The sequence below is a fragment of the Bactrocera neohumeralis genome, chromosome 5 (assembly GCF_024586455.1).
Source record: "Bactrocera neohumeralis isolate Rockhampton chromosome 5, APGP_CSIRO_Bneo_wtdbg2-racon-allhic-juicebox.fasta_v2, whole genome shotgun sequence".
Taxonomy (NCBI): Eukaryota; Metazoa; Arthropoda; class Insecta; order Diptera; family Tephritidae; genus Bactrocera; species Bactrocera neohumeralis.
In genome coordinates, this window is record NC_065922.1 from 78,756,152 (window position 1) to 78,780,544 (window position 24,393).

Genomic DNA, 24,393 nt, shown 5'->3' on the forward strand with positions numbered 1-24,393 from the left:
CATTATTTTTAATGCGCAGACGCGGAAATGAAATTTCCTAAGTCCTGTGCATATTTAGGGCGGAAACTCTTTTATGATATACCAGAAATATTTGGCATTACAACGTATTGAACGGTTTTTAAAAGCGGTCACACATCTACGCTGCCCTAAATTATTCATAAATATTTGATATTTCAAATTTATTTGAACAAAAAGTATTATAAATGCTCAAAAAATTGAAAAATAAGTTGAAAATATAATAAGGTGTGTTAAGATAATATTACCGTACAAATAAAATGTCATGAGTGCGTCAGAGCAATGAAAGTGCAGTGAAGCACTCAAGTGCTTGAATTTAATGATTTTGTTACGGTTAGCCATTTCTCCTCGAAATGTTCAAAAGTTCAGAATTTAAGTAATATTTTATTACGGTTACATTGCATGTATTTATGTGGAATAAAAACATGCGTTCGAAAGTAATTTCAATATATATACATACATATATACGTCAATGAGAAATCGACAGCAGAGCACATACATATGTATGTATGAAAACAACAACGGCATTCAAACCAGTAGCCTGGAGCAAATACAGCTTCCTTATTTCCTCCACAAGCTCCTCGTACTCCGCTTTCCAGGGTCAGCAAAATAGCTAAATGCTTGTCGTCAGCAAGCATTACCCTACCCAACAAAAGTTATAATTACCCTACCCAATGGTGTAATGAAATTTACAGCCCGCGATACAGTTTGAGTGCCACTGGTGACTGTGCACTTGATGCTAAATTTCAACGCACCACCTCAAATACCAATGCAAGAAAAAAAAAATTTCCCCTTTGGTGAAAAATACCATCGTGCAAGCTCATGTCTGAATACGAGCATTGACTCTGCATGCCGGCTAAATATATAATAGGTGTCGTGTCTGTTGACATTTTATAGAACGACTGGTGCAGAGCTACGTTGAATCACATTTTCAAACATAAACAAACAGAAATTTTGCTGTGGGGATGGGTGGGACATGCGCAGCGCCTGTTTCCTGCACTGAGTATCTTCGGACTCTCTGTTTTCCTCTTGCAATATTTGCACTGCCCTTTAGACACTATTATGTACATATGCTGCCCGAAAAAGCAAGCAAAAAGGTTGAAATATAAAATTCAAAAGGTCTTCGCTACAAAGTATGCGTTGCGAAAATATTTGTTCAGAGTCTAATCAACAGATTGGTCGTACCATACTAGAACACTAAGATCCTTACTCACTTCATAAGCACACGTACATACACAGATACCTCTTTGAACATTGCTATACGTACTTGTTCAATGCTAATGCCAACATTTAATACTTTCCGGTCCGCGCTGCAGTCGTCGCTACCCAACCAACACATTTCAATTGTCACACGATGCTGATACGTTGGAAGAGCAAAGATAAAAGTTCATCGAACCAGAGCAGCAGCAACAGCAGCAGCAGCTCATCAAAGAAAAAACGAAAAGGACGTGAAGGAGGTGGGTATGGGGGCAAATGTGAATATTCAAATAGTTCATGAAGTTAAATGCACACAAGTAGTTATCAGTACATACATACATATATACACATCTACACAAGCACATATTTGTATGAATACGGGTTGTTCGGATGTAGGCGTCAACGCCGATTGCTCACTTCCGTGTCACCTTCTATGCAAAGGTATCTTCCGAAATCAATAACTACGACATAAAAATTTCAACATTTGTTTACTCATTAGCTCAAACTCTCCGGTGAGCGTTAATTAAAATCAATAGATAATTTGAGCATAAATTCATATTCGCGTAGACAGCAGAGACTGTGATTTGTATTATACATTTGCAGCGACAAACAAAATAATTTTGACCGATCTAATCTAGCTATCGAATATTTCCATAAGGATATTTTACAAAACTCAAAATTTCATTAAAATTTGTCTCAGGCTTAAAAATTATATACAAGTATGGGATATTTTAAAGAAGGGACAAACTTGTTTTCACCCACTGCATTCATATTTACCCCTTGCTTCCAGAAGAAGACTGGCAGAATGAGGCTAAAACTGGGCGTATGCCACCCAATGAGCAAGGTGAGTTTTACCAAAATTTCGAATCGAATAAGTATCAAGAATGCTAGCATACACCCAATTGTTTATTTCTACAGTTAGCGATCATAGGAGAGGTATGCGGCGAGACGATCCGCGGCGGCACACCCTGGGTGGCGATATGATATTGTATGCCGGTAATCAAGGACAGCAGCAGCAGCGGGCAATGGATCTAGAGGTGATTTGGATAAATCAATAAATATAGGCACATAACTAAAACATTTCTTTTTACAAACACATACAGATGAGTACGCGCGCACAAAAAAACAAAAAGGTATTTACAAAACTCTAATGTAATTGTTTGTTCAAAATGTAAGAAAACTTTTTCATTTATGTTTTTTTTATCTTATTTAAGAATAATGTACCACGCGGCTATACTCCCTTGAATCAAGGACCTTTGTTCGACGATGACCCAGGCATCATGTCCGAGGTAGAAACGGCAAGCACTGGCTTTCGGCGTGGCAATAAACAACGGTCTTCGCTCCCAGTCGTTAGAACACCGTCGAAGACGTTGGAGCGCCCTTTAGGTGAATTTTACACAAAAATTTCTTTTATGCAAATATTTTCTTTAAGAAATACTAAGTAATTTTTTTTAATTTCATATGCAGGATTAGTATTTTTACAGTATCGATCGGAAACAAAACGCGCTTTATTGCCTAACGAAATAACCTCAATTGATACCGTTCGAGCGCTTTTCGTTCGTTCCTTTCCACGACAACTAACCATGGCATATCTAGAGGGTCCAAACGTCAAGATCTACATACATGATGCAAGCAAGGACATGTTTTATGAACTGGAGGATGTGCGTTCACATTTACGAGAAATTCGTGACCGCTCAGTATTGAGACTTTTCGAATCCACTGAAGTTGCTGCACCGCCACAAATTCTACCAGGTGGCCCTGGTGTACCTCAGCCTCTCCCACAAGTTACACCTAATCATTGGGACCAAGATCAGGTAATTGATCTCGCTTAATCGAATATGTTTTAGTATCACTAAACGCGTCTCTTTTTTTTGTTTCCCCAGAGCTATTTCAGCGAACCAGAATTTGATTCAGATTACAAACATCAACACATTCATAAATCAAAGGTGAGATTTTTATTAGCATAAAATATAATAAAATAATTTTAAATAGGCATAAGTATATAACATACATATGTACATAAAATACAATACAAAAGAATATTATCTACAAATTAAACTAGTTAATGCAAGCACTACCGATAACGCCGCCTGCGCAATCAGTCGAAGCCCGCAATTAAATGCGTATTAAAATGCGTCAACCTACGAAACAGCTGCAATCTCCCCAAGCACTCATAAACCTGCTGACTAGTGCGGTCTCTTCTGCCCAAGCCATGGTAATCAGAAATTACCACATCCACCCACACTTAATCCTTTCAGTGTGTTATCCATTTGCTCCTTGACATTTTTCCATGCAAATACGATAGCACCTTGGAATGGTTCCGTGTCACAGGCACTACACAACGCCATTACTGCCTTCACTTCTTCCTCAGCTGGCTCGCGATCGTGTTCCTGAATCTCATCTTCGATGTTCATTTTCTGTGTTAAGTCCTGTTTGAACTGTTGCCCACCAAAATCTGCCAAACCATCATACTTGAAACTATTACCGAATAACGGGTCATCCACAACGCTTCCGTCCTCAAGCAATACCAAACCCCGTTTTTGTAAATTTTTACTTGTTTGATCCAACGCTTGTCTCCGCCTTGGATTCGCGGCTCGTTTACGAACCACTTTCTGACCAAATAACGTATTGGTGTTGTTGGTTTTTGCATGGCGCTTGAAAATAATTCGTGTCTCGGTTTCATCTATAAACTGCACATTGGCTGGATTATTTAGCGTACTGAATTCGCGTGTCGTTGAGCTAGTTTGCACAGTCTTTGGTCGCAATGCCAACGCCGCATTTGGCTGTCCGATATGTCCCAGTAACTGTTGCGACACCAACCGCGAGCCGGTATTGATTTGGCCGTTCACAAAGTTCGTATTGATGGTGACGGCTTGTTGTTGATCAGACAGTGGGAATAAAGTGTTATCGCCACTCTGTAACTGTGGCACCGTCTGCGTTGGTATGGTTGGTTGCGGCTGCATGAGTAATTGTTGCGGCTGTTGTGGCGGTTGTGCTAGATTCAGACGCACTCGAGTTGGTATTTGTCCACTTGCAAGCAAGCTGTGCATTGGTAATGGCCGGTTTATCTAGCATTTTAAAGGAGGAAAATATCCAATTTGCTAATACAACTATATAATGGTGTGAAGATAATGAACTCACAGCAGGGGGGGCTCTTGTTGTGGTTGACAACTCCTGTCCTTCATGATCGAAGTGGTGAACATGATGATGCTTGTGATCGCGGTGTGCCTTACCCGCGCTCAGCGCAATATGATATATCTGTACCAAAGTGATCTCAAAATGTAGGCCCTGAGATAGAATACCCGTTGGCGATGGCCCGCCCGAAAAGAGTTTGCCTTTAGCGGGAATGGTATGGCTAACCAACTACAATAAAGGAATTACAGATAATAAAATGCCTATATACCGGCTGGTGACGCGCTCATTGAGGACCACTTAAATTCAATTTTAAGATCGAATAATTTAAATAATTTCAAAGGCAATGCAGCCACGAATACCGAGCAGACAAGCTTCGGCACACTCACCGCGTTGTTAAAACCACGTCCAATACGCTCCGACTTCACCCAAACCTGCCATTCACCTGTTTTCCCGTTCCAAGACGAACACTGATGATGCCATTGACGCACACGTAACGGATAATTGAGCCTATAATTAATTGTGGAGCAATCACAATTGCAAAATGCGGCGAAACAATCAATTAAAATGCATGACTTTACGAGTATGATACAAATTCATAAGCTCAATGTAAGCATTACACCTTTTACGGGCTTACCTATATATTTGTTGACCTTTTATGGCCATTGAAATAAAACTGGAATTCTGTGAGTTCGAAACCCAAAACTGAAACTCGCGCGGTTCATCCTTAACTGGTATTTGCGGATTAGAGTGGGTCAGTTGGTCAACGGTCGTCGACGGAAATAGGAAAATACGAAAAACATTTAGAAATATGAAATGAAAACAGAGAATATGAGCACTGGAATATATTTGGATGTTATAGGCTATTGAAAACTGCCAGCAAGTTTTTTTTTTTTATTTTTTCAAAAATGTTGACTGTATTCGGATCTTCTCAATGCATTGGAAAATAAGCGAGTCAATGTAGTAGTCAACTGACCTACTGTTACTTAAGTATGGTGGGTTATTTCCCCGCATTGCAATCGTGAGCTTTAAGTTGCCGCAGCTTCAGGTTTGATTTTTGTGTTTGAGCATGTGTTTTCGCGACATAGTCATTCTATGAGCGTTGCATGCACGTGTAGTGTAAAAATCAATTGCATTTCCGGTGATGTTCATCAGCGTTATTTACTGCTTATGTGGGATAGCCATCATAATTAATTTGCAAATCGAAGCTCAAACTTAAACTCGTTTGAGGAATTCCCAAGCATAACAATTGCAACGCAGTTGGAAGTAAACCGGAAAAGATGTTGTGATGTTGAGCATCCATATGAATGAAAATGAACGTTGCAACCAACAATCCGTTGAATTGCAGATTTATTACAACTGCGGACGCGCTTACCACTACACGCCACACAACAGCGCACAGGTCGCTGCCAACCATTTGCAATTAGCACGTACTTAGCATTGCCTCGCAATAATTAAATCCTCACTTTTTGCAAAAGGTAATTTCACTTTTATTAGCGCACTGGCGCTATTATAATTAAAAATCCATTTAATTCCGTTACTTTTTTATGACTGTTCACCGACTGGCAATAAGTTGTGCCATATGCTAAAACCTGTAACTTCAATTATGCAACTTTGGCACAGACTGCTGATGTGTGGTATGAAAACCTAGTTTTGCTGTGGCGAAAGCCAGGCGGCATCAATTTTGTACGAGTGACGTGCGTTGCTTGTTGAGTTGCAGCATCGGGGCAGCGAGGTTACTTATATATTGGAATCACCGTAGGCGCGTAGCTCGTTTACGATACCGTGGCTTTGGTGGTATGGTGTGGCCGCGAGTTGTACCTTATTGTGTTGTGTCGTAAACTAACGAAGACAGCAGGAAGCTGGCTTCCTTTCACTTTTTATACATCTCATAATAACGCTATGGTTACATAACTTTCTTCTATTCAACAAATTCAAGAGATATTCGTGGCGATGTAACATTGTAGTTCAAATGACATCGTTTTTTCCATACAAACTTTGCATGCTGAATTAATGCCACGATTTACTATACATATTATCCGCGCCACTTAATGTGTAAATATGTATAATAACGCATGAATGCACGCACTGAGTTTAGGTTGAGTGGTCGCCGCGTAGTTCCATGCAGTTGCAAACCTGTATCCGCAATGAAATGGTGTCATGCCACACCCAACCAGCTTAGAAAGATCCAAATTTAAAATAGAAAATTTAATCATATGACCAAAATCGAACAATTCGAATTTTGCTTATCATTGCTGTACAATTAACCCAATTAACAATTTGCCCGAGGCTGGTGATCTTTCATTTACCACTTACCCGAATAGGTTAGTAATACGTGATCGCCACTATGATTTGTATATCGTGACCAGAAACAAATCGTGAATTGACTCAAGTCGGGCAAATCATTTTCGTATGCAACGGTACCATCGTGATTAAAGGCGAACTTTTTTACAGCGCAGTGATCCTATTTCCAACAATAACAAAAGAAAACCACAAATCATCATTGATAATTAGAATTGTAAAAACTTTAACAGTAGCATGCGTTGCACTGATTTGCGCTTGGCATATCCCATTACCTCTCCAAAATCAGCACCACCGAATAAATCGCGTTCATATTCAAATTCGTCGGTTTCAAACTTCAATCCAGTATGTGATCCTGGCAGTGCTGTCAAAGGTGCTGATATAGCGATGGCATCACTAACACCACTTAGCACCTTGCTCGCGGACTTCTGAGGAAGTAAGGGCGACGTCGAATACTCAGAACTCTCAGCCGAGCTACTGCCAAGAGTTAATTGTTTTGCGCTTGTCGCTGAACCGGGATGGGATTGCTGCAGATTGAAGGAGGTGGTAATTGAACCACCCACTATAGGTTTCCAGCCATAACCTAAATAAATGTTATGTAGTACTCCTATCGTGAGGACAAAGAAATGTATCCAACTCCAATGCATTTTAATTCGCACTTTAAAGCGAAATTTCTCACATAAATAAGTATTAGTGCCTATGCAAAAAAACTTTCGATCTCTTCCTTATCTTCCCGTTTTTTTTTTTTTTTCTATTTTATTTTCCTAACCACTTTCGTCGCAATTCACTTTCGTTTTTAAATTGAAATTTCGCGCATTCGCCTGGCTTTTCTATTCACTTTTATTTATATATCTCTGCGAGTTGACTTCGCGTAGACACACGTCTGCACGCGACGATGTTTCGAACTTTATTGGCACTCAACTGTGGCGGTGGCACATATGGAAGCGACTCTAGCCGGGTTGTGCGACTGGAAGATGGAACGCTCGCGACGCCAAAAAACTAGTTTGTAAGCACAACAAGCACGTTGCTCACGCCTCTTCCGTATCCCCTGGTGTTCGAAGCTTTTGAATGGCTCAAACCACTAATCTACAGCACAATCACCGCTAGTAATTTTCATTCATTCATCAAGCTCCGAATATCAAACGCATTACAGACTTCAGCGCCATTGTTGAACGGTGTAGCCTCTGGTAGTAGATCTACAAGATAATTGCCAACGTACAGCGATATAGATGACACCTGTCTACCGACTGATTATTTACACTTTTTATGCTCACCCAACTAGACAAAAAAGGAATGCAGTAGCATACGCCCCTGAAAGAGCAATGCAGGCGTTCATCTCAGACACAAAAAAAGACGGAAATTAGTTTGGAATGCTTTTAAGTGGACAGCTCAAGACAATTTAGCAAAAAAAAACATCTTGGTAACACTCTGACACTATTTCCATTAGTTTCATTAAAACACAGGCATTCGCTTACATACTTATACATAAATATACATACATACAAAGCAGTTTTAACAAATCCATTGACAGCCGTCTGGAAAACACCGATTGAAAGTGAAATTGCAATGGAAATACAAAAGCGTAATCTGCAACTGCTGATTGCCAATCGATCGTTGTTTTACTCGCTTTGCGCGCCAAAAATTATTTACGTGATCGACAGTTCGAAAAATTTGCTTTGCAAAACTTGTCAGCAGAGAAAACACATTCGTATACAATATTACAGCAAAAATACTGAAGATTTCTACTTGGCCGCTACCGCATAGTATTCTCAAGCATAGTCACAACTGCCAGCGCCAGCGATAAAGGCTCGATTTGGCTATAATTGTAATGACTCTTAGTCAACGAGCATTATGACGTTTTCAAATATTTTTCCTACACACAAATTTTCGTCAGTGTAATTGTTGTTATTCACGCTTATGACGACACATCATCTACTAAGTTTCAGTTTGAACCGTTATGATCTTCGTTTGCAGATCGGTAAACAGGCGGCACCGTACTACGTGGGCACCTCGCAGACGTTACCGCGCGGTATGTACTCATCAGAGCGCACAAAAGTTCCCATTGGTAAGTTAAATGGCTTAAATAGAATTTAGCCTTGTATTTAATTGTTTCTTAAAGAGGTAAAACTAAATATGATAAGCATGAAAATAAATAAACTGTAAATATCTGTGCTCTATTTTTTCAATACAATCGCCATTTTTAATTTACTTTAGTAAATTCTATGTGTGTTCTATGTTTGCGATTACCGAGCCTTTGAATTCTTAATTTCATCTCACATCCATTAATTACACCTCGCCCATACATTTGTATATATGTATTCGTATGTTGTTCTCTTCATTATCAATTATTCACGCCTACTAATGACTACCGCTACCTCCCCTCAAACTCCATAACTGTACTATACTCTGTCCATGCATACATGTGTGTAGGAGCGCCAGTGAAACCCTTGCGGGCGCACAACTCAAGAGGTAGCATGGAGCCATTATTTCCTTATACCCCGGATCAGTTATATAGCATCCCAGGTACATACGTTGCATTCATTGCCATTCATTATTTCATTTATAATTTTTTTTTTCAAAGAAAATGTGGTACATTATTGAGTACGAGAATCAATTCGGTACACCAAGGCTAAATCATTAAATTTTCTTTCAATTCGTAATAATTAGATATTTGTATATATTGTGTAATTAACATAATTTAGAGTTTGTCATATACAAAATTATGAATATAAATTAATTTTTGATTATGTACTAACATGTTTCCCTCTTTGAATAAAACGTGTGGCATTAGTAAACATTGAAATTGGCATTAACTCAACAAAACTTATTGGAAAAAATTTCAGATGGTTACTCAAGTTCACCTGAACGCAGCACACGAGGCAACTACGAGGAGCCATATTACAGTCAATATGGAACCAGAGGACCAGTGGTTGCGCCAATCATTGATGAAGAGCAGGGGTTGGTACAAAAAAGTACAAAACATAAACAATTTATGATTTCAAATCACTTTTTCCATTCACTACAGTGATGTGGGTCTTACTGAGGATCAATACGCCGTATACGGAATGAAAGTAGGACCAGGGCGACTACCGAGACCGAACCAAATGTACGATTCGGCTAGGTGAGTAATTTGATGCTATTAGCTGATATATCAAACGGTTAATACCTATGAAAATGCAATAGAAATATAATTTGTGCGGCTAATAATAAGCCATGTATGCATGCACTTCATTCGGCGTAGCGCGTATTCTTCTGCGACTACGCCGATAAATTTTTATTCTTTTAACTCCACCATTTGTGTTAGTCACCGCAGTGGTTGCAGCAGGGTGAAAGTAGGTTGTGCCTGTGTTTAATGGTAAAATATTTTATTCACAAATTTAACTAACATTCCGCTTCCTACCTTTGCTCCTTATAGCTTGCACAATAAGGCAAAGCAGATATCCGCCGAAGGAGAGAAAAGCCAACGCCGTTATGGTGATATGGAATAAAGTTTGCAATTTAGAAGGCTTTTCCTCTGGTTGCCAAGGATGATGCTCGTAGCCACTTTAAATAAAAAAAAAACTGTTTTATACCGAAAGCTTGTTTTCAGGCGTTAAAGGATAGATAAGCCCCTTCAATAGTACAATTTGCTATTTTTATCTAAGCACATTAGTGTTGGCAATTTGTTGACTATATTAAGCGGCTGCCTGAAACACCTCTAAAATGCATTTTGTGTTAATTCTAACCGTTTCTCGGCGGTTAACGGTAAGGCTTGTGGACTCACACAAGAACTATTTTTATAATTTTCTTTAGGCGAATCACAAACACCCGAATCGTTCTTAGTTTTGTTAAATTCATTATTTAAGTTTGATTCAAAATCTTCCTTCTCATGAAGTTCAGGTAGTCTTTCCAATGAACGCTGAAGTCGCAACAATTCTGATATGTTCAGTTGCATAAGACAGTCAGTCAACATCTCTTTTTCTAGACTATCAGGCGAATTCTCCATTGTATATGACGGGCGTATTACCAAAATTTGCAGGAAACATATGAGTAAGAAGACTTTTTTGCGCAAAGAAAACATTTTGTTGCACCTAAACCGCCAAGAAACTATCTGAGACTGAATATACACATCTATCTGCTAGTCACGAATAGTGCGATAATTGCGAAAGGCGTTCAACTCTGTCACGGTCCAAAAACGAAATTTTTAAAACCATTAAAGTAAAAGACACATTGAATGGAATGACTGAAGCAACATTTTAAGGAAGCATACGCAAGTTAGTTGACACCAATTAAAAATTAAGTTCACAACACTAGAACTTTGCTAAGCAGACTGGAAAATTGGAGCACAGAATAAAAGCGTTACTAATCAAAAAAAAGAAAGAAAAAAATGTTCATATTTCTGCACAGAAGCTGTAATACCCTTCACAAATACAAAATATTCCTTACAAGGACTTGATGTCGATCGATCAGGTGGTTTGGCAGCTACATATATGTTATAGTTGTCCCATCTGTACAATTTGTTCGGAGATTACACCAATGACTTAGACAATAAGTCATGCCTAATTTGGTGAATATGTCTCGTCGAATGAAAATGTTTTCCATACAAGCACTTGATTTCGATGGTTCAGGTTGAATGACAGCTCTATTCTGTAGTGGTCCGTTATCTGCGGTTCCGACAAATGAGACCAGCTTCTTGGCGGGAAAAGGTCGTGTTCAAAATTTCAGATCAATATCTCAAAAAGAGATTAGTTCGGTATATACAGACAGACAGATGGACATGACTAAATCGACTCAGCTCGGCAGGCTGTCACATATATGTAGTTAGTAAACTTCATGATTTTACTAAATATATCTATAAAAACATATGTATAAAAACGATCTTTTGGAAGTATATATTATAAGAATTGGTTCGATTAACCTGCCCCACTAAAATTATTTACACTTTATGACTAGGCCTGAAGACTTGCATCGTATTCGGGTAGAACATATGGAACGCCAATTGGCCAATTTAACAGGTCTAGTACAGAAAGCTCTCGTAAATCAACAGCCGCAAATTACACCGATTCCCGTGCCAACCTTGGATCAAAACTATTTGGTTGTACCAACGCAGTGTCAAGGTATGTATGCCATTTATCCCACATCTGTAATTATCTGTCTGTTTGCATTTGTGCTGCTTACACAGACGAAATATCAATGCAAGACACATTGTACTTCGTTAACCCAATTGTCGAACGTTACAAGCGCACGCACTTGCAACTATCAATAATTCATTAACATTTACACCATCACTATTATTATCACCCTAGCTCACCACCATCATCATCATCTCCTCTAACATCAGTTTCACTTTAACGCATTGTTGTCTTATTGCAAGTAAAAAATCAATACCCACAAAAATTACTTAGCCAATCGTGCGATCTTTTGTTATGCAAATATATTGTTGAATTTCGTTGAAAAAACTCATTTAATCAAAATGTTATTTTATGTGTATGTGCGAAAGGTCTTTTATACAAAAAATGTATACATGTTGCGCGCGTTGTAAAAGGTAAACAATCACAATATTAAATGTACAAACATACACATAACAATGCACACAAAGCTATATTTTTGCTAAAAATTAACTTCAAAATAAAAATGGACATCATTTTTAAGCCAAATGACAGCGTACAGGTTTTTACAATACACAAAATTGATTAGCTAACGGCAGATGTATTATTTTAAATGGGCATGAGAGTGGCTATGTGGGAATAATAGTAGGTATTATGGACTGTGGACTTCATAACTGAATATTTTGCATAGTTTATCTGCTAAGGGAAAGGCACAGCCTTTAGGATAAAAAAAATATGACCTTAGCACTTTAAAAACCCGCACAACATTAAAAATACATACATATACTATACACATAATTGTATACGTTACTCATTTTCATGCGAGGACACCAAATGCAATTAATTACTATGCGCCCACACATAATAATATAGTATATCGTTAAACTATCACAATTAAGCCATTAATACAACTTTAATATTGAACGGCTTATATTTTTTACAACCATTTCATGTAGCTAACGGGTCGGGAAATGATTTGTATATAAGGGAAAAGGCACCGAAGTTAGGGAAGAGCTCATGCCGTAAGTTTCACAGCAATGGATATCAATCAAAGCGAAATTTATTTATCTGCATGCTTAACCTTCCAAATAACTTACATAACTTTGTTTAATATAAAATTATAAAATTAAGAGTATTTGTACAGAGTTGTCAAAGAGTGGTAGTTTCAGCGTAAAAAAGCAATATTCAATGATATACAACACACATGTGGTATTTAGACTCATGTGTTTCTATTATTATTTATATTTGTATTAAAATGCGACTAGTTCGCGCTTAAAATTCATTAAGCCAGACGTATTAATTGTATTTTAACGACTTTGCAAAGCGCTCATTATGAAAAAGTAATTCAAAATGCAGTATTTGATTGTTCATGGTACAAGTGCTCCTAATATCGAAGCGTATTTTTTAACTTTTTGAATGCATGTTTAATAAATTAGTTCAAATAATCAATTAGACGCCTTTTAGTATTTAGCGTTTTGTACAAAAACTAATAAATCTTGTGCCTAACAAGTTATCACGCTTTGGGGTTTTTCTAATGGTATTCATTTGTTTTTCAGAGAAATCAGTGTCGTTTGAAAAGTCAGTTTCCTTTAGTGACGACATACAAGGAATACCCAAATCTCATAGTCCTCAACACGCTGGTAATTAATTCTCTTCTCGGAATATCTTGCTGTTTCTTGTTGTGTATTTTAATTCATTATATTCATTTTATAGTTAAATACCTGCATGTACAGATAACCGATTGTGTAATCGCCATTCACCTTTGAAAGCATGTAAATCTTCAAATTCCTTATATACTCGTATAAGATTAGGTATACAATATTGCTTATATACCACAAACAATATCCAACCCAAGTATTTTAAAATTTCGATAATCATGCATATAAGCGTATAGTATATTCATATATACTATATAATATATATACCTATAGTATTACTCAAAAATTGCATGCGTATATTACTAGCAATCCATCCACTTGTGCCTATTCTGGTGCTACATCCATACATATTATGTACAAGTCTTCATGGTCACAGCTACGCCGCATATTTTGTAATATTCTATTCTTATTCCACACATACAAACACACCTGTCACTAATACTCTGGCGCGGCCGATCAAATGCTTTACTACTCAAAACAAACTAAAAGCCGATAACAAACCTACAAAACCAGCAATAAAATCATCGACTTTACCTCGTACATCTTCCCAGGGTAAGTACACTTGCACTATTACTTAATGGCTACTTCTTCATTCACCCCAAAAGCTAAGCAGTATTCACACAAACAAGAGCAAAAATATCCTTAGATATTCTCAAACACATGCTCATATATATAAAAGCTTAATGTTTAAAACACTGCAACAATATCGGGCTTGGAATGCACACAGGAACCAACATGCACACAAATGCTAAGTCACCTACACACATGCATATAGAGAAAACTGTTTTAGTGTGTTGATCTTTTGTCTATATTTACCTTGCTCCAGCAGAGAGAGACCGCCTTAAACCGCCGCCGCCCCCCAAGCCACTGGTTTTGGCTCAGACGCACCAAACCTATCGCGCTGATATAGCTCTTGCTCCAGAGGTCTACAATCATTTGCGTGGTTTGCAGAAAAAGGCCAAGGATCTTCGCATGGAGGTGCGTACACTGCGTCGTCTATCTCAAGCACAGGCGGTCGCAGTGCGCGAAGACATCAAAGGAACTTTTATGCGCATACGTGCCACACTGCTGGCCAGCAGCGGTACATTTTGGGGCAGCCATCAGGGTGATCAAGATGCCACGCGAATCTCGCGCGAAGAGGAACTCTATAAGCAAGAAGTTATCAGACTGGAAAAAGACCTTAGCGACTTGGAGGCATCTGTGGAGACACTACGCGGCGAAGTAATTAATCGACGTACACGTGTCAATATGACTGCCGTGGAGGACATGGCATTGGTACTCAGCAGAGCCAGGTAACCAAAACAAAAGCAGAATACAGTTATGATAGAATACAGTTATATATATATATATATATACCCACACACACACACACACACACACACACACACACACACACACATAAAAACACTTTGAAACCATGTAATCTTACAGTAAAACCGTTGCGGAATTAAAAATGAAATTTCCTGGACTCTCCAATGGACTACGTTGCATGCTATCGAGCGAAATGGAACGTGTCGTACGGGAGGAGAAATTTCTAAAAGAAGAACCTGACAGGCTTGAGTCGGCATTAAGGCGATGTAAAAAACTAACGGGTACATTAGTGACCTTGAAAAGGTATGATTTCTTGTTGATCTCGAAGTTACCGCCAATTAACTACTCCCCTTTACAGGCTGGCCAGCGTACAAGAGCAACGATTGCCCCCTAACGAACCGCAAATCAACGAAGAGCCGCCGCGTTCGGCCGAGATCTCCAATGCAGACAAAGTAAGTTCTCTTATAAAAACTTAATTGAATTATCAGGCTTAATTATCCCTTATAATAGCCACGAGAACTTAAAAATTATCGGATATTTCCTGGTATGTTTGTAGACTCGTTACAAGCAAAGAGAAAAGCAAAAGGCATCAAAAGGACTTGGCTGTGTGATTTCTTTGCTAAATGTGAATAACTTTTCTGATTTCAGGTATCTGTCGGGAAATATTCGATCAATTCCGAGTTCGAAGTATCATTTTCTTCGATCGATCTTTAACCTTCCTGAATTGCACTGTGCGTCAAACTTAGTGTTAAATACCAGACCGTTTGGCGAATAGTGCAATCCTCTGGGCTAAAATTTGATTTAAAGAATGAAAAATAAATAGCATTGTCCAATAAAAAAAGAAAAAAACAATTTCACTGAAATATCAGAGTATTCATTAAATTGCCTACTACCATTTGACTATTGCATTCATTATAACCGATTACAAATTCGCATTAGAATTTGATTACTTCTACTTTTGATTTTTCTTTTACTTTGATTTCGGTTAAATTTACCATATTCGTATACTTTACTTCGCTGGATCATCTTGCAAATATTGCAAAGCAATTTTCATTTATTTTGGTATATGAAACCGTTGAGTAAATAGTAGTTGAAACGTTTCCCGAAATACTACAAAATGCTATAATAACTAGTTTTGTGTGTAAATAAATTACATTTAATTACGTTTTAGTTGAGTACGAAATCATATTATGAATGGCATAAATAAATCGATTTAAGTTGATTTCAATTTGTTTTGCAATTGGCTGTTTGCTTACAAACTTAGTTGAAGTATTTGTGTTTTGAGTTACAAATTAATTTGAATATTTTTGATCTTCAAAAACGCTAAAATGGACAGTCCCAACCCTCATTCTGCTGCTAAACTCCCCTCGTTGAAAAATACTTACAAAGCAGTTATTACAAAAACATTATCAAAATTACATATGTCACAAAGTTAGTTTAAACATATATTTTACCACTGAACGGAAGCACCACGAATATCGATATAGCTCTTGGCTTTAATCTTCCTAAGTAAATACTATCATTAACCCAATCCGGCAACGCTAAAATCAATTACATTTATATACATACATATGTATGTATGTATGGAAATTTTTAGTTAGTCATAAACTCCCTTCCAAGTACTCAGGATAAGTCTTAAAGCCTATACATTATATCCGCAATTTTAACACAATCAAATGGAAACTGTATAAGTTACCTTCAACCTGAGTGAAATCCATTTTAGATTCATATTGAATTCTATGAAAGCTTCACAGCCTTGCCGGAAAGGCCTTCACCTGCGCTTGTTATGTATAAATCAATGCTAATTTTCGGATTAAAAGTAACTAGAAATTGTAAATCAATTGCAAAGTACCGTTCCATCAGTGATGTTAGCTGCGCTTACATACTTCTTTAGTTGTTGTTGGTTTAAGAAACGCTTCACCGATTCACTTCACGCCTAACAAACACTTACATGCAAGCATTGCATTACTAAACATCCAACTTTTGGACTTTTTATACGTGTTCTTTTTTATATTATTTTTGCACTAAACATTTTTCAATGAAAATCGCTAATCGAATTCGATATTACAATAAAATTGCTGCCAGCGTCCCAATCGAATAGTTTCGAATCGGTGTGAGGTGGCTGAATATTGTGATGAGTGGACGTCGGCGGACTGCAACCGAGATAAAAAGTAAATCTTTAACATTGAAAATTAGCTATAACATAAAAAATACATTAACAATTGGCCAAAATTATTTAACAAAAATCCATTGCGCATAGTTACATATGTACATTAGCAGCAGCAAAGCACTCCCATCATTGTAAATTTATACATACCTATGTGCTTATGCGATTACTACATTTTTTCACATTTTGCGCAAAAAAACGCGCAATTTGATTTATGTACGTAAATGATTAAACATAAGTGCATAAATAGATATGTATGGTTTCGTCTTTGCTGCGACGCGTTGAACATCAATTGGACTGCATCCACAAACGCAAAAATTATTACGAAATATTTTATTTAATTGATAAAAGTAGAAGACTTCACGTTTTATGTCTTGTATCTATCAAACATAAAAAAAAAACAGTTCGTTTATCGTCGTTACATAATTAATCATTTAAAATCAACGATACCAATGTGGTCTTGTTTTCTTCTTGTTCTTCTTTGTATACCATAGTTTAACTGGCGATGGAGTTCTAACTTCAAAGAGGCAATCACTGAGTAATAATCGCATTTTTCTAATCATAACAATTACAATTTCTTGTATGACTATTTTTCTATCACTAGTGATCCTTTTACGCTTGATCAAACCTAAACTTCAGAGACATATTCTAAATTACAATCAAATCTAAACAAAATCAAAAGTTAATAATCATAATAACAATCAAAATCCCAAGATTTTAAATTCTCTAAAAAAAAATTAATGAAATACAATTGAAATTAAATAGCAAACTGATATACTGTGTTAAATACTAATAATACATAATAGGTTGATGTTACAATAATGTAAAATAATGTTTCTTTAAATAAAAAAGCTTGTTAATCATTCATATTTAATTTTCACTTATACTTTTCAAGTACAATACTTCTTTAATTTCTTTTTCAATTTAACAATTGTGTGCAAAATCTTAAATTATACTTTTAACTGTATGTTTAGCTTCACAAGAACTCTTTTTATTACTGTTTTGCGTATTTATTATGAATACAAATAATTTTACTTTTCACATTTTATATATGTTCTTCCCTCTTTTTTGTCGCATAAATATTTAACACATTTGTTGCCTCTTTTTCACATTGATGTCAAAATCGAAGATTTCTGTTAATTATATAAAACTTTCATTGTATTAATTTTTGTTTTTTATTTACACATTAATGAAACATCATCATATGTAATCATCACATACTTTAGTGCAATCTAAATTGATATTATTCATGATTCGCCACATAGAAACCTCTGTCTCATTGCATCCAACCACTTCTACCGGAATACATGTACAACGCTGGTATATTTGCTAAATATCGTATGTCCGCAAAGCTTTACTGCATTATCAAATACATATGTATGTATGTATGTGTGCATATTAACTAATAGAAATGTACACATCTAAAAGAACTTGGCCTTGCCCTTGTCATAACATAAGCATCTACATATACTATAAATAAGTATATGTTTAAACAATTTAAAGCAGGCAAATCGAAGTAAAAGCCGCAAATATGGTAGTTGAAATTATTAAAGACTTCAATGATGCTAATGATCTGTAAGAATTATTTCTGTAACAAAATGAAAAACGAAGACAACCGTTGAATGATGATGTTGTATGAATATATCTTTATATGATCTATGCATCGCCTACCGATATCAGGTTTTATTGATAACTTAATGTTATTTTAAATGTGTCCCAACAAAGAACAAGAAATTATCTAAAAACCTTCTAAGTAAAAAAAAAACGTTTAATGCATTCCGATAGATAAGCAAACTTGTATCGCCAATACTCGTACCAAGCCGTGAAGAAGACGTACTGAGTTTGAAATTATATTCACTTTTAACAAAAGAAGCTACTGTGTTTAAAACATAAGCATATATGTATATATCTACACATATACATATGTTGTGCCCGTGTCCATTAATTTCTTTATAAATCGAAAATAGTATTTAAATTTATTGAAATCATCCATTCATTCAGATACTTCACACCAGTCTGCGTAGAGCGAAGCGTTTTAGGAAATTGAAGCAAAAATAAAAATATTTTCGGCAATGGATCTCAAAATAAAGCATAAAGCTTGTGTATTAACTGCCAATCGGTGAAGTATTCTTAGGACGACAGTACATGCAAAGTAATCAAATTTAATTTATGGCTCATTTGCGTTGGCAAATTTGATACGCAAGAACACCTAACATTCATTTTTGCTTGTTGGACATCAGTCGAATCGCGCTCGTATTTAAACCCCCTCCCGTTCACTTATTCCGATGTTCTGTTTTTCAATTACGCAAACAAACAGTGCAGTCCATTACCGAATTGGTAGTGTGAGGTTAACTTTGTTTTTTTTTTCGATTAAATTTACTTTTTATGATTTTTGATCTTTTTTTTCATTTTTATCGGCTTGCATGTAGAAATTACGTTTAAAACGCTTCACATACATAACATAGAGTTTATTTGTTGTTTTTAAATAAAATTTATATATGTATGTGTATTAGAAGCATTTTTAATCTCATAAGGTTACGAACGAACATCTATTCAATGTATATTTTTCATTCTAAACTGTTGCCCTTAATTGGCAATGCATTTTATGAATGCATGTATGTATGTGCATATAAAGTATGATTTATGATATTTCTAGATACGTAGCTTTTGTAGCTTATGCATGTACATATGTATGTATGCACTAACTCTCTCAATAAATACCTATTGCATCAACATACATATTTTACTTTGGAAGCAATTTTCTTATTTAGTAAATGTACACACTTACTTACATACTATCTCCACTATCTATACTCCTACAATCACTATCAATACAGATGTTCAGTACTTTGAATGTTTGTTAACTGTACTTTATGATATGATCATCATCTTTTGTATATGTACTTTTCATATTTTTATACGTTGCGATTATTATTATTGTAAATTTATTACTTTAGCCAATCCCAACACCCAGGATGGGGTCGTTCGCTATCAGCGGGGGACCCGAAAACGCACTCGATGCTCTGCTAGACGAATTGCAGACTTTTTCGAAACCACTCTCACAGAATAATGAGGTTGGTCCACAACTATACATATTGCTTATAATATTGACCAGAAGAAAATTACTATATATCCAATAGGTACGCCCCGATGATTCAACATCTGATGAAAGTTCACAAGCTCTGCAAAGCACAGTCACCACACAAATATCCCAAGCACGTCTATATATACAAACTACCGACGCAAGCATCATTCCAATGCAATCGCAACCCATTTCCACCGCAGCCGCCAGCATTGTTAACACTTTGCCACATAAACAAAGCAATCACATCACCAGCGAAACCATTGTTAATGCAACCAATGTAACCTCTCTAATGGTGCATACCAATGTCGGCAGTCTTCGACGTCTCCATTCATATCCCAGTGGGTCAGATACAGACATATCACCGCCACAGAACGTGCGTGCGGTGACTACCAAGCCACCAGTCCCCGAACGCACCGCAGATCTGATAACTAAAGTGACTAACAAACGTATACCTCCACCACCCCCACCACGTACTAGTTCCCGTAGTCCACTCGCTAGCCCCACAAACCCAAATGTCCCACACCAATTACCAACAGTTAGCGAAACCGACGTCTTGGGCAACAAGTCAGATAGCGGCGGAGGAAGTGGCAATTCCAGCGGTAACGAGTCGGCGAACGACCACGTCCAGAGGCAAGTGGCTTTGGAAATGCGTCATCAGGAATTGCTTAAAAAGCAGAAACTCTTACAGGAACAATACCAACGCTTGCAGCAAATGACGAAGATTACCGGCGTGGAAATGACCGCCATAGATAGCACAGTCCAACTACAAAAAACTAACAGCGACTCTAATTTACAGCACCAGTCACCAATAGCCAATGTGGGAGAAAAGTCACAAGACAATGGCATGCCAGGAACAGAGAAAAGTGACAATACAAAACAAGTCGTCAACGTCATTGCATCAAATTCAGAAGCGCTGGGAAATTCGGGTGGTGGTGGCAAAAGTGTTGGTAGCGCTGGGGGCTCTACCACGAAGCAGCTATATGAGACAGAAATACTCTAACATAAACCAGTAATAATGGTGGAATGGCAAGAAACTGAAATCGATATTTGAGTAAAGGATAAAAAGCACAAGCACACATGACGCACTGGAGCACAGGTTTTACTTGGAACACGCTTACCGCTGACAACTGGCAACTGGCAAACGTTATTGTAATAAACGCACAGAAAACCTACACCGCACTATGTTGCAAGAAAACAACGATTAACATTAACGGTTGGAGATTTAAGAGAATGTTAGAAATTGAATTGTTTGAAAGAACAAAAGACACTAGTATCTGTATAAATATGTGGTAATTGTGGTGGTTAGCAGATAACTGGCAGATAGTGTTGATTTGTATTATGAAATTTCGTGAAATGCTGATGAAATTTTAGTCAGTATACAGAACATATTAGTACGATTTAAAAAAATGCTAAGAGGTTCTTCTAACACCTATGTATTGTAATATATTCGTGACTACATTCACATTTAATATAGGAAAGTCTAGTCAAGCTATTAATAACTGTCCCTTGCTCAATCCACCTAGAAAGCAAACATTTATCAGATTTAGAGTGCCAGTCATTTGCATCTGACCATAGCGCAACCATAATTTAGGTGAACCTATGTTCCAAGCTTCTTTCAAAGCTCATAAGAAATAAATGCATGTCTCAAACTGCAAAACTGAAATTATACCGCAAATTGACCTGTTCGAGTTTAAATGAAAAATGTGACAACTTTGGTGACTATCAAATAGCAACCTGCTTCAAAAGCATCGCGCTCATCAAAGTAACCCGCAAACTCATTATCAATAAGCAGACAACAGGCACTTAAAACAAAACCTAATCACATCGTAATGTTACATTCTCTGCAACGATACTCAATATATTTTCACGGTTCACTGGTATCTTTGCAATAGTAAGTTCAAGGGATATTCCCTGGATATACTATCAGTATCCATGAGTAAGGGTACTCATTTAATGTAGCATTGATATAATAGTAGCAAAGTGGCAAAATGGCCTCTTAGTTTAAATGAATGCTCCGTGGCATTTTGCCATAAGACAGCTGTTTTTCATTTAGCCGAGATCGTTTTCTCCATAAATATTTAATCAATTTAATTTAAAATAATCAAATGATACAACATTATATTTAAATTTACTTTCATTTCTCAGCAAAGAAACCAAAACGCGAGAAAAGCGTAACCAGCTTATTGGGGTTTGCGACAAATATCCATAGATGCCACTGAAATAGTTTCGTACAGTTGCAAATTTGTTTTGCAAAGCTGTTTTGCGACATTAAATGAGTACCAGTAGTGTTTTTGTTAATTTTATCAATGTATTTTTTCAGTGCAGGGCCATCACAACCACTACACTTTCTCACACATCACACACTTTTATAAATATAGATATGTATGTGCACTGGTGCATATTCAAATTGTCTGGTCTTAGTTTTAGGATATAAGCTGTTGTACTTGTAGTCTAGGATACAGTACTGCGTAAGGCTTTAGATTTAGAAATAGTTGCTACACTTACGTAATTTATTTTGGTACAATAAGTACACATTAATTTAATATAAAAAAATGAAATGGTATTTAGACATGCATATGATGTAGAATATATTGCTGCAATGTATGTACGAAAAGTTGGTGACCATAGCTCGAAGTGAATCGAATCAAAGTGGGAACGAAAAGACACTATGTCTGCTTAAATGAAATTTAGAAGGCATTTGTTTTGCCTAGTTGTTATTTAGTTAATATTTTAAAATTGCTAGTTATAAATGGTTGAATATATAAATTAAATTATTTGCACTTACAAGGGTATATCCACATATACATTGCGAAGAGTGGAATGGTCCTACAAGTCCTCGATAACAATATTTAAACAAGTATATATAGCAATGAAATCATAGTAAATCAGCAATTTGCAATGCAAGTTGACCTAATTAATCGTCAAATGTATGTATGACTATGAGATGTTATTTGTTGTAATGCACTTGAAATTCGCAATTTTATCATTATATAAGTGAAATGTTAGATTTTAGTACGTATACATACAAAATTTCATATCCATGTATTTGTTTTTGTTAAATGTTCACAAATACTCCACGTACTAAATACATATTTACGAGTATACGTTAATGCTTTAGTCCTTTTGTTAACCAATAGTCATAATTCACCTTATCCGATTCTTATATGTATGAATGTATGTATATTCACAGAATAATATGTACTTGTGTGTGACTAACATGCAAATGAATTATATTAAATTAGTAATTGTACTAGCATAAAATGGCAAAGATCAAGCAAGAAGTAGAAAATAGTTGAAATAAAATTAAACTGCCTGCACTGGAGCTCATTACTAAAAATTAAATACATGTATGTATGTATAAGATCTCTGTGAGAGTAGGTGTGTGACAAAAATGTGCAGGCAGTAACCCAATAAGTTAACCATATACACATAACAAAGTAATCCCTAGCATATTGATGAAAAAGTCATGCCAATTACGCATTTTACTTGACAAAAGTTTTGTTAAATTGGCAAGGAAAGTGAGACTGATAGTTTTATGTACATTACACGCATTCAAAAAATAAGCAAACAAACGAACTATAGTATTTCGAATATTTATGAATACCAAATACAACATTATATGAAATTAAAATATTATATTATCATTTAGTTTAACATCAAGCGGGCGGCAATAATTTGATTGAACATACCATGTATAAAAAGGCAAGACATTCTCAGCTCTTGGCTATTTTCAAAAATATTTTAATTCACATCATTCTTTCCTTTGCCCGGCTACACATACACAGAGATTTTTAAACAAATAATTGCCCCCGCCAATCACGTAAGCGTCGAATCAAAGCATAACTTAGAAAACATGCGTAAATTAAAGCTAATCAAAGAAATAAAATAACTGAATATTAACCCTATTACACACGCCATTCCATTCAGCAGTCTCTATGTCATTATAACTTCAGAATAAAATAAAAAGACAAACAAGCTGCATACTCACATACGTATGTATAGTTAATAAGGAAGATTATTGTTTTGCCCTACTGAATACTCGAGTTGCCTCTACAAGTTTGAACAAAGAAAGCCAATAAAGTTTATGGAGAAGTAATTTTTAAAATATACATATGTATGTGAAAACAGAACTACAACAATATTTTACATTATCAATGTTTCATAATTGGGGCCAAGAGTATTCACGTGGATATTTAGTAAGAACCAAGTTATCCCAAAAGTACTTACATACATACATATGTACGTATGTATGTACATACATGACTGCATACAGAGATATAAACACATATTGGTTTGGCTAAGAGCACTAAACATGCATACATATGTGAAATTAACTAAATACTGCAAGTACTTAAAATTTTTCTTCATAATAAATTTCGTGAATAAAATCGTAAAAAGAGTGTGACAACTTTTTTGGTTTCGGGCATAGAATATGTGCAG

The 24,393-nt window shown here is 36.3% G+C and overlaps 3 protein-coding genes and 1 long non-coding RNA gene across 13 annotated transcripts in view; 1 reads left to right on the forward strand and 3 right to left on the reverse strand.

The window, feature by feature from the left end:
* Positions 1–79: 79 nt before the first annotated feature.
* Positions 80–24,353, forward strand: LOC126760270 (coiled-coil domain-containing protein CG32809). Of its 10 annotated transcripts, none has more exons than XM_050475787.1 (21): positions 80–243; positions 1,332–1,472; positions 2,003–2,056; positions 2,131–2,249; positions 2,316–2,345; positions 2,427–2,598; positions 2,680–3,026; positions 3,096–3,158; positions 8,620–8,710; positions 9,489–9,603; positions 9,671–9,766; positions 11,578–11,741; positions 12,689–12,754; positions 13,289–13,372; positions 13,880–13,942; positions 14,220–14,682; positions 14,822–15,004; positions 15,060–15,153; positions 17,363–17,406; positions 19,826–19,942; positions 20,009–20,108. In XM_050475787.1, exons 2-20 carry the CDS (start codon positions 1,370–1,372, stop codon positions 19,896–19,898), a joined length of 2,424 nt encoding a protein of 807 aa, XP_050331744.1. In that variant the 5' UTR covers positions 80–243; positions 1,332–1,369; the 3' UTR covers positions 19,899–19,942; positions 20,009–20,108. The 10 variants fall into 10 exon arrangements, with proteins under 10 accessions (XP_050331744.1, XP_050331745.1, XP_050331738.1 ...); XM_050475788.1 differs by having other exon boundaries at positions 2,006–2,056; XM_050475781.1 differs by lacking the exon at positions 17,363–17,406 and having other exon boundaries at positions 86–243; positions 14,217–14,682; positions 20,009–24,353.
* Positions 3,145–7,611, reverse strand: LOC126760278 (uncharacterized). Its single transcript, XM_050475801.1, has 6 exons — positions 6,921–7,611; positions 6,661–6,808; positions 4,982–5,075; positions 4,734–4,854; positions 4,354–4,575; positions 3,145–4,280 (listed from the first exon to the last, which is right to left on the reverse strand). Exons 1-6 carry the CDS (start codon positions 7,290–7,292, stop codon positions 3,432–3,434), a joined length of 1,806 nt encoding a protein of 601 aa, XP_050331758.1. The 5' UTR covers positions 7,293–7,611; the 3' UTR covers positions 3,145–3,431.
* LOC126760298 (uncharacterized) lies at positions 9,775–10,719 on the reverse strand. Its single transcript, XM_050475833.1, has 3 exons — positions 10,371–10,719; positions 10,046–10,188; positions 9,775–9,988 (listed from the first exon to the last, which is right to left on the reverse strand). The coding sequence occupies exons 1-3, from the start codon at positions 10,703–10,705 to the stop codon at positions 9,846–9,848; spliced, it is 621 nt and encodes a 206-aa protein (XP_050331790.1). The 5' UTR covers positions 10,706–10,719; the 3' UTR covers positions 9,775–9,845.
* The window catches only part of LOC126760300 (uncharacterized), a 63,094-nt gene continuing 55,251 nt past the window's right edge, over positions 16,551–24,393 (reverse strand). The window contains exon 3 of the long non-coding RNA XR_007667183.1: positions 16,551–16,854. This is a non-coding gene — a long non-coding RNA (uncharacterized LOC126760300). The remainder of the gene's footprint in view (positions 16,855–24,393) is intronic.